The sequence below is a fragment of the Clupea harengus genome, chromosome 5 (genome assembly GCF_900700415.2).
Source record: "Clupea harengus chromosome 5, Ch_v2.0.2, whole genome shotgun sequence".
NCBI lineage: Eukaryota > Metazoa > Chordata > Actinopteri > Clupeiformes > Clupeidae > Clupea > Clupea harengus.
The window spans coordinates 9584689-9600664 of record NC_045156.1 but is presented as its reverse complement, the minus strand read 5'-3'; the positions used below and the strand labels follow the sequence as shown (position 1 = coordinate 9600664).

The window sequence follows — 15976 nt, the reverse complement described above, 5'->3', positions numbered from 1 at the left end:
GGAACTTGAGTTACTGCGAGAGCATGCTCTCGTGCCGACGACTTCCTGTTTACGGTCACGGATCGTGTGAGTAAAAGTGAATCACGCACCGCCAACAGCCAGGCGAGAGTGTTTTAGAGAGGATGTGAGTCGTAGGGAAGGGGGTGGAGAGGGGTGTGTGTGTATGCGTGTGTGTGTGTGTGTGTGTGGGGGGGGTTGCCCTGTGCACCTGGCAGGAACGATGGCGGCGTGATTCAGCACACAGGTGGTATGAGTGGGAGCTTGATAGCTAGTGCGTGAGAATGAGAATAAGAGGGAGCGAGAGATCGAAGAAGGTAGAGGGGGAGTGTGTGTGTGTGTGTGTGTGTGTGTGTGTGTGTGTGTGTGTGTGTGTGTGTGTGTGTGTGTGTGTGTGTGGGGGGGGGCGTGTGTGTGTGAGTGAGTGAGTAAGGGGGTCTCCGGTGACAGTAGTAAAATATCAAAGACTGTTTTTGTGCGTGTGTTCAAGATTAGATGAGACAGAGTTTGTTGTTTTGTCCGTGTCTTGAACTGATATGTATGTGCGTGTAAGAAATGTAACACCTCACGTTTATGTGTGTGTTCTGTCTTCATCTGTGCTTTGTGCATGTGTGTAGGTATGTTAGTCTATATCTGCGTCCAGATGAGTATGTCTTCATGTACATTCATGTGCAATTTCCCCTCAGTTCGTCTCAAACTCAATGACAAGCTTCCCCTCGTCATCACTGCTGCTGGAGGTCTCTGCCTCATCCTCCATACACTTTCTCGCCCCCCTGAGGCTGCCACTCAAACTGGCCGTAACAACACCACTCCGTGTCTCAGCGGCTCGAGTCCTGCAAGGGGCCGGTCCATTTAGCTGTGAGCCGGGCCAATCTCCCATGGCGCTAATCGGCGCCTCTGTCCAAAGCCTGTGATGTTGGGAGCCTGGAGCCTCTGACGGCGTCTCTCCTGAGTGGTTCAGGCAGGCAGCGCTGGTCGGTTCACTGCCGAAGAGTATATGTGCCTTCCACTCAGCCTCGGAGTGATTCACAGTTTCCGAGGGAGAGTGCAGAGACAGGTCAGAGGGCGATGAGCAGGGAGGGGGGGCAGCTCCTGTCCCGGGAGAGGACTCCCGTGCCTCCCCGGGCTCCTGATAACATCTTGTGAAGTTAGCTCTCACAGAGTGTGCTTGAGTTCTGTTCCAGGCAAATAGATGCGAATGGCTGGATGTTTGAGTAACTGTCCTTGATTGGTTTGAACTGCTGCTGCTGCTGCTGGTGGTGGTGGTGCTGTTGCTGGTTAGGTGGCTGGGTGGGTGGAGTGGGGTGCCGTGTGAGGAGTTGGTGTCAAATTGAAGGTGAAGGTTGAGCAATGGACCAGAGGTCTCCAGGGAAGGTGGGGGAGGAGGAGGTGGAGGAGGAGGAGGCGGCACAGCAAGGGTCTGGATGGGTCCATGGCTGCTTGTCTCCTCCTGTCAGGAAAACATATGCAGATACACGCCATATACACGCACACACACACACACACACACACACACACACACACACACACACACACACACACACACACACACACACACACACACACACACACACACACACACACACACACACACACACACAAACACATAGATGTACACACAGATGCACACACAAACACATGTATCCAGACATGTAGACATTCACTCACACAGACATTCACATAGATACACACACACGCGCACACACACACACACACACACAGACACACACACACACGCATGACATTAGCATGGCCTGTGGAATGCCACTGAGTTTTTTCGGCCAGACCGTAAAATTACCCCCTTCACCACAGCCAACTTAAGGAATCAGTGCATGGGAACATTTCTCTGCTCCCAAAGACTCAGTGCATGGGAACATCTCTCAGCTCCCAAAGACTTTCCTGGCCTTGGAATTTCAGTCATTTCAGTCCCCGTAAAGTAGGCACATTTAACTCAGCTATTTCAAATATTTCTCATGGATTTTGTGTACCGAATGTCTGGCCATATTATTAGTCTCAGTGTTTTGTAATTGTTCATTATACTGGACAAACTGTGCTAACGGAGCCAAATTAAATCCTCTGGTTCTGCAACCAAAGCACCCTAGCCCAGACCCAAAGGCCAAAGAAACGGCCCTCAAACCAAATTGTCTGGTTGCTGCCACATTGAACCAAGACTGCACAAAGTGTAATTCTTTTCTTTGCTATTTCATTTTGACTCAATCCCCAACTATCAGAAAGAATCAGAATATGATTTAGCGATTTAGTTCGCCCTACTCATATCTCATTTAGGAAAGGATAAGATCCAGGCCAGATCTGTTCCAGATCTGTTTCTATTTGCTCCCTAATCCCACCCCCACCCCCACCCCCTCACCACCCCCCCATCCCTACCCCCACCCCCTCAACCCCACCCCCATCCTGCCCCTCTTCCACCACAGACATCAAAAACATCCTAATTTTCAGTTTACTCAGGCAGCCACTGGCTTAAGTCAGGAGTTTGCGGAATGAGGAGGTTAACTAAGAGCAAACACCATTCGCCATCATTTCTCCCGAGCCCTCTGTGGCCAGCCTGCCTTGGAGTGCTACGCCCTAATCCTCCCTTCTCCAGCATGCAAAAAGATACATTAACTTTTAATATTTCAGCCACAGCCCTGGCATGGGGGGTAAGGGCAATAATGTGTCTTAGGAGGCCTACTTGAGTTTTTCATCTGCGTGTTATTACTCTATAATGAATACTGCAACCAAAAAAAAAACCCAATTAGACGAAGCAATGAAGAACCATGCCAGTGCATTGTTGTGGCTTTGGATGACAGAGCCATGTTGAGCGGCACATTCCTCAGCTGTGTTTGTTTAGGAGGCTTGTTTTTGAATGATACCTGTCTTAAGTTGAATTCCTTAACCATCCGATCTGTCTGCGGACCCACCATTCTTTCATTCGCTCCCCCAGCATCGAGTCCTCCGCCTCCCCCGTCGCTTCCAGCCCGTCCCGTGGGCCGTTTGTTGTTGTTCTCCTTCTCCTCCATCCTTTCTCTGTCCTCCCCTTCCGCTCCGAGCCATGGCTCTTTGGGGACGTGCCCTGGCCTCTCTGACCCACACCCTCCCAGCGGCAGTGGGCTTTGGGGGGAGACTCCATCGCCTGCTCCTGATTGAAGAACAACACAAATCATTAAGAAGCTGCGTTAAAGAGAGGGTACTGGATTGAGTTGTCAGCCCCTGCACTGTTTACACCATACTATACTGTTACCATACTACCACGTTCCCAAACATTCCCGGAAAGGTAGGTTGCCAAGTCATATGCAATTCCATGAAGGTACGATACAGGGTCAGGAATTATTTCACCTGACCAGCTCCCGGGGGCCAACATTTTATCAGACTTACAGATCCAGTAAAAATATGGAAGCAAACTGTCACTGAATATTTCATTAAAGTGGGCTGGATCGGTCAGTCAGGTGTATGAAATGTATGGCAATAAACAATAGATGGAAATGAGTAATACTCACAAGAGGAACATTAACAGGGGTCAACGACTGAAATATAAACACATTGCTCTTTGCGGATGAGAACAACTCTCAAAGCCACAAAAACTCAACACGGTGTAACTGATGTATGGAGTTTGCTATTTAGACTTTTGGAATGTATGGCTCATTGCAAAGCAAACGTCAGCCAAATGAACAAAAAATATTGCGAGAGACTTTCAGTGAAAACACAGACACGCAGAATAACACACTTGTCTGACCATATATCACAAGTGGAAATATAGGGGTGATTGTTGTGATGAAAAACAATCGGTGTGACAATTCAGGGCCGTGTTTGCTTTGGCTGAACTCTCACATGTTCGTTTGCCGGGGAACCGCCTGACAAGGAGGCTGAACTTGGATTTCAGATCCAACCTGTTTGAACGGGAAACAGCCGTGAAATCCCTCTAACCCTGGGGTCTGGAGGAGTCACAGGGGGGGGGCACCACCCAACACCCCCACAGCACCTCAACCCAACATTCACAGAGACGCACACATATGCACAACACACACCCACACCACCTCACGCCAACACGCAGGCACACACACACACACACACACACAAACAAACACACACTCCTGTTGCCTTCGCAGAGTACTCAGGTCACTCCGTAAACACCTGATCCACTTGAATAGCCACATGGTGACTTGAAGGGGCCTGCACAGTTGAATCCCGATACAGCTAGTCTGCCCTGGCATAAACTTAGACAGCCATGTTTTGTTTGTTTTGTTTTTGTTTCCAGTGTGCAGACAAGTCCTGTTTCTCTCATTCAGGGGTCTGGCCAGCAAAAGATTGACCTGACATTTACTTTGGTAATTGCTACAATGAAACGGGGTCATATCAAGATGGAGGTCACGTTTTCATTCTGATTGACATTTGACCTCGCTTGGATTTATTAGCGAGAGACTCTGTAACAGCTGAAATCTAATATCTTTAAAGAGCCACAGGTAAACACAAACACCATTGCAACTTAGGAGGATCAGAAACATTTTTTCCTCCCTAATGTTGACCAGATGAACCCAGTGAAAGACAAAACCTCAGCAAATAAGGTCAGCTTGTTGTGATCTGAAAATCACCTTGATGTGATTTTATTGTGTAAACACTTAAGTAAATCCAATCACAGACCGTATCCCTCTAAACAAACTCATCTGTCTGCCTTATCCTCTCTGCATGCACAATCTGCACCCTTGTAAGCATGCTATGTCAAAGAGCATCTGTGTGTGTGTGTGTGTGTGTGTGTGTGTGTGTGTGTGCGTGTGTGTGTGTGTGTGTGTGTGTGTGTGTGTGTATGTAAGCATGCTATGTCAAAGAGCATCTGTGTGTGTGTGTGTGTGTGTGTGTGTGTGTGTGTGTGTGTGTGTGTGTGTGTGTGTGTGTGTGTGTGTGTGTATGTAAGCATGCTATGTCAAAGAGCATCTGCCATTTTGTTGTCTGGCAGGGCACAGGGCTCCTACATTTATTCAAGATGTTTGCATAAAAATAAAAAAAAGGTGGGGAGACTGGCTGAACAGCAGACACACTTAAGCTCACATGAACCAGAAGAGACTATGGGCTTGATTTCCCGTGTGCAATACAAAAGAATATTCCCATTTTACTGCTGTCTCTGGAAGGAATGAGGCCCCGGTTAGAACCAGATCAAAGTCTGCTGAGAGCACTGGTGTTATTACTACACCATTATTACAGAGGCTCTGCTGTGTCCCTGACACACACACACACAACACACACACACACACACACACACACACACACACACACACACACACACACACACACACACACACACACACACACACACACACAGAGGCTCTGCTGGGTCCCTGATGGTTTACCTGCAGCTCAGAGCAGGGCTGCTACGGTCACGCCGCTAAAGGAGAACATTTTATTCACTGGTCACAGTACAAATGAGCTTTCACTTCAAAAATCTGACTTGAAAGCTTTTCTGTGTATGGATAGCAAAGTTAGCAAAGTTACCCCCCTCCCACACACACACACATACACATACACATACACATACACATACACATACACATACACACACACAAACACACAAACACACACACACACAAACACACACACACACACACACACACACACATACACAAGCATATGCACACATAGACACACTCACTCATATGGACAGAAACATGGATGCAGAAAAACAAATGCACTGAAAAACAGATATATGTGGATACCCTAACATACATAAAAGCAATTTCATAAAGAATGTGTCCTTTTAGATTTATCTGCAGAGGTATTCCACATCAAACAACCTCACCTCCATTACCTTAGCACTGCATTACAAACATGAATATCATGAACATGATAAGGACTGGTCAGGGGGAATATGAGAGATACTGCATCATATTTGAAGCGATGCTTGCAGTATTTTTGTTTAGATCTAACCAATACTGTATATGTACATTATACCACTTACTGGGCTGACTATAATTACAGCAGAATGTTGCCTTATGACACCGTGAAATTTACAGTGACCGAATAGGAGTAAGATCATAGTTATCTGTCGCCATCTAGTGGGGACATACCGACACAAAAAGACAAGATTCCATTATACTGTATCTGATTTTTAACACTGGGTTCTCAGAGGAAGGACCGTTAAATAATTGTATCTATTATCTATTTCTATCTATTTGTATTTATATCTATATAAGGCAATGAACAAAAGGACCTTTACTCAGTTTGCATATTCCCATGCCAATGTTACCGAAGGAAAGTTTCAACATCAATTCAAACCATACCTTTATCAGCTCTGCTTGAACTTGAACAGGACGTCTCCTCACGTCTGGGAGTCCTCTCCCGTGCATCACCCTGGTCTTGTTCGACAGCACCACCAGCCCCCTTCAACTCCACCCTGCACCTAGCGAAGGGTGGCTGGTGTCTCTCGGCCTGTTCCATGGCCCGCTGGGATTGCTGAGGCTCTCCAGATGTTTTGCCTGGAACGCAGGCTTCAGTTGCCGAGCTCCTGCTCTGGGGTACGTGATTACACCCCTCACACGCGTCTCCTGGGCACAGGGGTTTGTGTTGGCCCACAGCAGGGCATGGCGCGCTTCCTGCCCTGATGCACTGCAGCACCACTGGAGGAACCGGAGAGATGCAGGCTACAGGGCTGAGTTTGTGTTGGCCAACGTGTGAAGCTGACGCAGACGCCGACCCCACTTGGTGAAGTACCGTGGCAGGGGAAGCTGGCAGAGAGATCTTCTCCTCCACACCACTGAGCACATCTGAGGAACCGTTCAGCTGGTTCGATTCAGACGGGCCTCTTAAGACTTGTAGCGATCCAGAGGGGTGCAGCAGTGACATCCCCTGTGTGCTTCCTGATGGCTGTGGCTGATGGCTAGAGGCGGTGATTTCAGTGGAAGCTGATATTGTTTGTGCTAGCTGGCCTTCGGTACCGAGAGCCTGGGGCTTGCTAAGCACGGCTAGCTCGCAGTGGAGCGGATTAGCCTTTGCTGTGGCGGCTGTGTCACTGAGGTCAGGAGAGCGTGGCCCCATGCCAGACTGAAAAACACTATGAGAGGAACTTTCGGAGGGGGGAGAGTGATGGGAAACAGATGGGTGGTGAGCCGCAGGTGGAGCGGTGTGATAAGCAGAGAGGAGCGGAGAGGGAGGCTCGACATCAACTCCCCTCAGGGTTGAAACAGGTCCACTGCTCCCACCTGAGACAGCAAACCCTGCAGAAACACCTGACAGATGGCCTTCCTGATAAGGTACTGTGACTCCAACATTACTGGGCAAAGACATTGGCGTTGATAGAGGGTAAGCCTTCTCAGTCATGACAGAGGATGGTGACCGACTCAAACTACTTTGCTGACGAGATTCTGGAACTTTACTGATACAGCCAGGCATTACGGGATTGTTGAGTGTGAGGGATCCGGGCCATGCTGATAACTGCTGTTTGTGAACTGGAATGTGGGCTTCCACAGAACCATGCTCTGTTCTAGAGCTCTTCCCATTGAGAATCAGCTGGGCCGGAATACCGTCTCTCTGTCCCACTCCAGGGTTTTGATTCATTCCAGATCCTATTGCCTGTCTAGTCTCTGTACTTGTCTGGTCTGGCTTGTATAAACTCTGTGCAGTGCCCAGCACAACCGAAGCCTTTCTCTTGCCATGCCTGACTGTCTGAGGAGATGAGTTTGACTTAATGAACAGAGAAGCAGGACAGGAAGGTTCAGCAGTGCTAACTAATGCAGCACAACCTGGCTGTGCCATTATAGATCCATTCGTCGACATGATTGTTGAACATATGGGTCCCCCTTGTGTTGAATTCATGTCATTAGTCCTATTATTTGTCTTGAATACATTAACACCCATGTCCTGAGAGTCTGGCGTATGCTGTCCCCTCGTCTCGGTCTTGGACGCCTGTGTTGACCCGGGGACCACGGAAGGACACCCAGCTCCTCGTTTGTAATCCCCTGACTCGATCTGCGGTGCCATCATGGCCAGCTGCTCGTCAGAAATAATCTGCATGACGATCTGCAGGTCTGGCGTTCTCATGAAGAAAGTGTCCTGCGGCACGCCACTGAGCCGCCGCCCTTCGTTTCCTCCGCCGCGGAGACTCTCTTCGGGGACGGCGGCGGTTGAGCCGGCGTCCTCTGTGGCGATGCCCATCAGATCCGGGCAAAGTGAAGGAGACTCAGGAGAGTGTGTGGTGGACTCTGGGGGCGCTGTCACGAATGTCGAGCCCCCGCCCTGCACAGGGGTTGTGGATGCATGAAGGTGACCTTGTGCTGCTGCGCTGGTTGGTGTGCAGGTCTGAAGATGCTGCCCAACATCTGCTACAGGTGTAACTGGCTGACTCCGCGGGATTACAGCAATAGGTACAGCTGTCTGGCTGTTTTCCAATCCTGCGCCTGGTATGACTGAGTGACACGCAGATCTGACCGAGACAGCTGTGGGTGGCTGACTATGGAACACAGTGACAGGTGTTGCCGACTGGCTGTGAGATATCGGCGCGATAGACGTGGGTTGCTGAACATGATATTTTCCTGTTACAGGTTGATCTGCCTGTTTGTGTGCCATATCTGTGACAGAATTAATTGGCTGACTCAGAGAAGCTGTTGTCATGGACGCAGATGTAGATCTCTGGGACAATGCTGTGACGGGGGCCGCCCGCTGTATGAGATGCTGTACTGTTGCAGGCGTAGCTGCTTGTTGAAGTGCCATATCTATGACCTGTTTAATAGGTTGACTACTCGGAACCATTGTGATAGGTGTAGCTGGAAGATTCTGCCTTAATTCGGTTACTTGCTGAATGTGATACTGTATCATAACAGGAGTAGTTGCCTGACTAAATGACATTTCTCTGACATGTTTAACTGCTTGACTATTGGAAACTATCCTGGTGGATGTAGCTGGAATTCTCTGGTATAATTGTGGTGTGACAGCCGCAAGTTCCTGCATCTGATGCTGTACAGCTACTGGAGTTGTCTGATTGAGTGACATGTCAGTCAAATGTTTGACAGCTTGACTTGTACAAAACATTGTGGTGGGTGTAACAGGAAGGTTCTGTGCTAAACCCATAACAGGTGCCACTTGCTGAATCTGACACTGCATTGTTACAGGTGTAGTTGTCTGATTGAGTGTCATTTCTCTGGTAGGTTTAAAAGGCTGGGCGGTAGCAAACATTGTGTTTGGTTTAGCTGAAATACTTTGGCTTAAACCTGAGGCTGGTAGAGCTTGCTGAATGTGGTATTCTAATGTTACAGGTAATGCTGTCTGACTGAGTGACACATCTCTGACAGGTTGGTTGATGGATGTTACTGTTGTCGGTATATATGGAGTTTTCTGGTATAAACCTGCAACAGGTGTAATTTGCTGGATGTGACACTGCACTGCTGCAAGCGCAGCCGTCTGATCGAGTGTAACACCTGTGACAGGTTCAATAGGACGACAAGTGGAAAACACTGTTGTTGATGTAGCGGTTGGGTTCTGCGCTAAATCTGTAACAGTTGTAACTTGCTGAACATGACATTGCACTGATACAGGTGTACCTCTGTCATTGACGTCTGTGAGAAGTTTGACAGGCTGTTCAGGAGACAATACGCTTGTTGGGTTAGTCTGATTGTAAGATCTGGCAGGCATGACAGACTGGATGTGACGTGGTGTTGTGATGGAGCCAAACTGATCTTGCGCTAACACTGTCTTACATGCATAAGACTGACCTTGAAACGTTGGGGAGACCATGGCGAACATCTGACTTTGTGCCGTCCAGGTTGTATTGTTCGTGGTTCTTAAACCTGGTGCGGGATAAGGCACCCCTAAAGCAGAACAGTTGTGCATCAGCCCTCCGACTGCCCCAACAGGGGGGCTCCATGTTGAAACGGGGGCAGGCAGACCTGAAGCGATTAGCCTAGCGCTCCCATTTGATCTAGTCTGCTGACTGTGAATCAGCGTGATCGGAGTGATGGGCTGACTCTGTGTCAAGGTGGTGAAGGACGAGATGGAGTCGCTGTAGCCTGAGCGGGGCGCGCATGTTGTGAAGATCTGCGACGATGAGAAGCTGTGGTGTATCAAAGGCGCTCGGCGGCGTGGGTAGGATTCTCCGCCGCCTGAGGTCTGGGGGAGCTGCAGCTGATACTTGGGCAGAAAGCTGGTCTTTGCTGGCACGGAAATGGTGGTGGGGGTGGAGGTGGTGGAGGAAGCAGTAACCTGGAGCTCAGACGATCTGCTTACGCTCACCACGCAAAGCGGAGAGCTGTGCCTTTTCTGCAGTGGCTGTCTGGGGGTAGTGTGGGGGTAGATCAGACCGTCCTGGCGCCGAACACGAGGCCTGTTGCTTTCTCTCTCTACGGGTGCCAGGGATTGATTCACGCCATTAGTCACGCCTCCATCTGTCTCCTCCTCCTCCATTTCAGTATCCACAGACGGTATACTGTCTTTCACAATGCTAATATCCTCCTCTGTGCGTTGCTTCTTCCTTTCAGAAGGAAGAAAGGTGTGCTTTGGGACAATCTCACAGCTCGTATCCACCGAGGTGACCTTTGGTGTGAAAATGTCAGTGCCCAGAATCACTCGGTTCTCCATTCGCTGCTGCGGTGACGACCCTGCGGTTTCCAACACGGAGCCTTGCAGAAGTACGTACGAGGAAACACCGGTGTTGTTTCTCATGTCTGCGTGTGTCTGGTCTGCAAGGGCTAGGCCAACCCCAGGGCTGGAGGAGTGACACAGAACGCTTTGCATTGTGCTCAGTGACCGAGTGTTTGCTGTGGAAACCGGCACCTGTGGCGTGCCTGAGACAAGATCTCGGACGCGGCTGATTTGAATATCCTGGTTCTCGTCGTGTCGTTCGAGGCTGGTAGCGAGGGCCTTTTGCGTCTTTAGTGGAGAGCGATCCTGTTCTTTCGCTGATGAAGTGCCGTAGAGCTTCCGGAATGTTCCGCCGCCGTACACATACCACTTGTTGTAGTCAAATTTCTGTGAGCGCTTCCTGCGACCCTTCCTGACGGTTGACTCGTTCGTGGTATCCGTGCAGTCTGTGTCGAAGCTGAGGCTGCTCAAGCTGCCTCTCTCAGTGGGCGAAACCTCCGGTAGACAGTCCACTGCCGCCTGCCTGACCAGGGACGGGTGGCTATGGCCGTGCTGGTCCACGAACTGAGCCCCGAGCTTCAGCGAGTGTAAATGTCCCGCACTGCTTCTTCTACTGAGTGTGAGGCTGTCCGTGCATTGAGGTGAGGTTGTGCCCGCTGTGTCGATGTGTTGCCCAATTTCGCTGAAGGGCATGGAGCTGCTCCTGGTTAGGGGAGCATGTTCCAGGCTATCTGCATGCTGAGAGGGCAGGGAGCTGCAGAAGGCTTGTATCATCTTCCTGTCTGTGCCTGGCGTGATTGACACCTGCTTGGAGGTGGTGATGGTGGAGGTGGTGGCAGACCTCATCTCAAAATGGAAGGAGTCCTTATAGGTGTAGGGCATAGGGAGATCGATGCTCCCTTGCTTGGACAACACCGTCTTCCTCGGCCGGACGTTCTCCAGGTGCTTGTCGTCCATCAGTGCGTCGTTTTTCGAGATGATCTTCGAGATGCGCTCCTCCAGCTGCCTCTTTTCCTGGACCGAAACCTTGCTCTTGGACCCCCCAGCCGATGCTGGGTCGGAGTCCATCTGCCCGACGCTCTGATGTTCTGGTACCTCCATGCTGGACTCGGTCAGCGACTCCATGCTGTGATTGTGCGGGCTGCTCCCTGGGCTCGACGTCCAGTGGTGCTCACCGCTGTCACTGAACCCGGAGTCGGTGCTGTCGTGAAACTGACTCTGAGACTTCCCCCTGGAGATCGACATGGAGTCGGGAGAGAGAGTGGCCTCCTGCCTCTGCAGAGGGAGGTGTCGGTTGGGGGTCACCGGTGCACCACTACAGAGTCTTGGGCCTTCAACCCTGACTGACCTTTTTGAGTCTCTGCCTGCAGTGGCAACTCCATTGCAACAAGGGGGCTCCACCTGTTGGGTTTTAGAAATCAGCACTTCTCTCTGTACTTCCATGGGTGCAGCGATGAAACCCACCAAAGCAGCCTGTTGCAAAGCCCTTGCTGTGCCTGAGCCCTGTGTGTCCCCCTGGTCCCCATGTGACTGAATGGACCCCGACTCTTCTGTGGTGGCTGTGACCTCATTTCCTTCCTGGCTCCCACAGTCCTGACTCTGGGTGTCCAGAGAGAAGCTGGAGGAGAAGCAGGTGTCCCTAGAGCTGTGCAGGCTCTCCTGGCTGCTCAGGCTGCCCCTGTCTGACTCGCTGGATATCCGGGCATGGGCCTGGGTGCGCTTGTGCTTGTAGAGGTTGCTCTGGGTCTTGAAGGAGATCCCGCAGGTGGCGCAAGGGTACGGCCTCTCCCCCGTGTGGCATCGCAGGTGCTTCTCCAGCACGCTGGGCTTCTGGCAGTCGCGTCCGCAGTATTGGCACACGTGCTTACCTACTGATTTGGGGGTTTTAGAGGAGCAGGCCACCCCCAGAGGCGTCATCACCCCCCCAGAATTCTGGGCCTGCGTGGGCATCAGAGGCACCCCTCCGGCGATGTGGAGAGTCAGAATAGGCAGAGGCTGTTTGGGGCAGAGAGTGGGGAAGGGCTGGGTGATGGTGGGCGCGTCCTGGGTCCCGGCATGAAGTTGGGCCTGCGTCGGCTGCAGCTGAGGTGTCACTGGCGGCGGCTGCGTCTGTGGATGTCCCGTCATGGCGCGGACGTAGAAGGTTGCGAGCGGGGCCTGAACATGCATGCTGTCTGCTGCCTCATGCTCCGCCGTCACCACGACTGAGCCCTCTGGCACGGCAGTCTGAACGAAACCCAGCTTGCCAGTCTCCATGGTAACGGCTCTCTCTCTCGCTCTCGCTCTCGCTTTCACTCTCTCTCTCTGGGTGGTGTCGAGAACCAAGGCTGCTAATTACCTGCAAAGAGAAACACAGTTTTCATTAGGCCCCAGCTCCCCAGGATCAAAGGAATCCCCCCCGTTTGTGGTTTAAACAGGATTCCGGGAGAAGAAGTGAGAAGAAGGGGGGGGTCAGCTCGATTTCACAAGCAATGTGATTTCCCATCACAAAGGTGCCTTGTCTATGCAGAGGTACTGCAGAAGAATGCAAGACTGGTTACTGTACTTCTGAGCCCTTTGAGGTTTTTTTTTTTTAAAGGAGGACATTCAAGTGCAAAAGAGCACATTAGCAATGAGCATAAAGATATATAAAGAAACGTGTGATTTTGTTTGTAGGCAAATGAACCACACATGTTCATAAAGACATTTAAATATGGTGTGATCATGATAGCAGCAGCCAACACAGTCAGTTATGCTCTAATTTATGACTGTTGCTATGTTAGCAGCACAAAAAAAACATACACAGTATTTGTATGCAGCAACGTTGAGATGGAGTTGAGAGACAGAGGCGTGCTGTAGAGGAATGACTCACCCAAAGGCAGCAGTGAGCCAGCGTGATCAACAGCTAGCTTTTTTTTCTCCAGTTTTTTTTAACCAACCCCAGAACTAATGGAATGAGTGCGCATCAGTAAATGACACCTGAAGCCACTCGTAGCAGAGTGCAACAGTTAACAGCCCCGTCTCTGTGTCTTGCCACTGCGCTTTTATTTCAGCTAGTCATCTGAGGCGCAGGCCCTTTTCTGACAGTGCCGATCCAAAAGTAGGAAGTGGAAACAGTTTTGGCTGAGCCGGACCACTGTTTTTATGCAAATCTAAAAGTTTCTATTTTCCTGAAACAGCTGCAATCACCACATACTGAGGACAGCCTACGACACTTGCTTGAAAAATGTCCTATGGTATGTTGGCAGTGAGACCAGTGGGTTACTGTATATGGAAGACGTTGAAGTTTTCTGTCTTCAGTTTAATGAAGCATGCCTCTCCACTCATACCACATAATGAGAGCTTTCTTCTTCCATTGAATCATTTGTGTCATTCCTCTAACTTATATTTAATATACAAAATGATCATGTGAAAAATGGAAACTCATAATCCTGTCTTTGTAACTGTAAAGCTGATTTAAAAGAAGACTTCATTGCAAATGTATACTTTAATTGAGCAGTATCTGCTTTGTCCCTTGCAGTACACCTGCTGTACCTCTGCCTCTATACTGATAGAGGTTTAAGTTAAACTATTTGTAGGTGTTTTCAGTTACAACAGTTTGCAGTTACAGGGAAGTTGTACACAGAATTATTGTCTAAACAATGTCAAAGTCTAAAGCACTGTTTTCAAACACCCCCCCCCACCCCAAACTCTCCGGATGGTGCCATGAGGCTCTCCTTTTGCGTTCATACTGAATGAACGGCAACAAAACATTTTAGCGCAACTTGTGTTTGAGTCACTGTCAAAACAGAGGACAAAAAGCACTTACCATGTTGCGAAAGTTGTGGCTCAATGCATCTCCACTTCGATTCTCTCTGACGATAACAGGCACTGTTGAATGAGCTTCCTGAGAGCAGGGTCATCGGGCAGAAACTGGACCATATGACGACGTCTTTCGCAACAGTTGCACTCCTGGTGTTCCCTATTGCAGTCTCCTTTCGATTGCACTCTCCTTCCGTTTGTAGAGGCACTGTTGCTGGTGCTGATGGAGGAAATACAGCCTCTGTCACGTCACATATGCAAATCAGCAAGAGAGGAGCACAGAAAAAAAAGAAGAGATAAATTAGGGTCAAGCTGAGAGAGTGCGAGAGGTGTCAAACACAAAGGAAACGGAGAGGCACATGGTAAACAAAGGCTCAAGTCAAGGGGGTAGAGCACAGACACGGAGATAGATACCAGCGGAGAGACGTCAGGGACGAGGAAAGGAGTGATGGTCAGAGACTGAAAACAGATTCAGAGAGGAGTAAAGAAAAACTGACAGAGTAAGAGAGAAGTAGAGTGAGATAATGAGGCATGGAGAAAAAGCTGAACTGAGATGACAAAAAAAATGACAATAAAACGCCTCTTTCAATGAGGAAGTGGACTAACCTTTCACTAAAATACTGATGCAGGACTAGTGAGCTTGATTCTGTTCTGTGTATGTGTGTGTGAGAGAGAGTCAGAATCTGACATTTTGGCATGGCACATACTTACTCCCTCCCACACCAACACACACACACAAACACACATGCACACACAAGCACACACACACACACCGAGGAGAGGTGCATAAGAGTGTGTGGGTGTGCAGCGTTTGAGAGGGAAGCCAAACTCTTTTTTCTTTCAATTGCAAAAAAAACATTAAGCCCACACTATCAGCAATAGGCTCAGAGGTAAGAGAATAAGACCTGCTGTGAATATGACCTTCACCTAAGAGATCCAGAAACCTCCATCTGTCCTATAAACTGCCACAACACCGCGTGTGAGAGGTAGCACCTGGCCTCTTGGCAAGAGACAACTTTGATCTTGTTCACAAAAAAAGACCCATATTTGCCAAAAGTTGTGAAAACCATTTTTCACTTAATTTACATTAATCAGGCTGCAAGGAACTTGTACAATAATGTCTTGATTTCCCACTTCTCGTCTGATAATTTTTCTATCATCATTCAGCATTAGCCTGTACGCCACAACCGATGGAAAAGATCAAAACATCGACTGCTTCCTCCTCTGACCGAGAGGGGTGAGAACAATGTGAAAGATTGTGACATAAAGAAGACAATGAGTCACAACGCAACAGGAAGAGAGGGAGGACAATATATAACCCCCTCCTCCACAGATGGTTGGCAATTTTTATTTCTGTTGCTAATGAATATTTGGCACTGGCCCATGGGTGAAAGACTACTTGTGCTGTTGGCCTCATTTTCCTATGTGATATGGCACGTATGTCAGCGCATGCAAAGCACACATTATCATATAGAGGACAACAAAGACTATTTGAGCATGTATGGAAATAATGTATTATACAAACACAACTTACCCTTTAATATCAAAAAATTTGAGCATGTATTTGCAAAATAGCTGTTCACATCTGTAACACAACAGGGACTTGCAAAGACAATGTAAATGGTTCCTCCTAGATAACAACACA

General features: G+C 49.2%; 1 protein-coding gene across 4 annotated transcripts; it reads right to left on the bottom strand.

The window, feature by feature from the left end:
* Nucleotides 1–369: 369 nt before the first annotated feature.
* Nucleotides 370–15038, bottom strand: znf831 (zinc finger protein 831). Of its 4 annotated transcripts, none has more exons than XM_031567620.2 (5): nt 14938–15038; nt 14339–14572; nt 6264–12889; nt 2868–3133; nt 370–1447 (listed from the first exon to the last, which is right to left on the bottom strand). In XM_031567620.2, the coding sequence occupies exons 3-5, from the start codon at nt 12805–12807 to the stop codon at nt 680–682; spliced, it is 7578 nt and encodes a 2525-aa protein (XP_031423480.1). In that variant the 5' UTR covers nt 12808–12889; nt 14339–14572; nt 14938–15038; the 3' UTR covers nt 370–679. The 4 variants fall into 4 exon arrangements, with proteins under 4 accessions (XP_031423480.1, XP_031423483.1, XP_031423482.1 ...); XM_031567623.2 differs by having other exon boundaries at nt 2916–3133; XM_031567622.2 differs by having other exon boundaries at nt 14339–14551.
* Between the last annotated feature and the right edge of the window lie 938 nt (nt 15039–15976).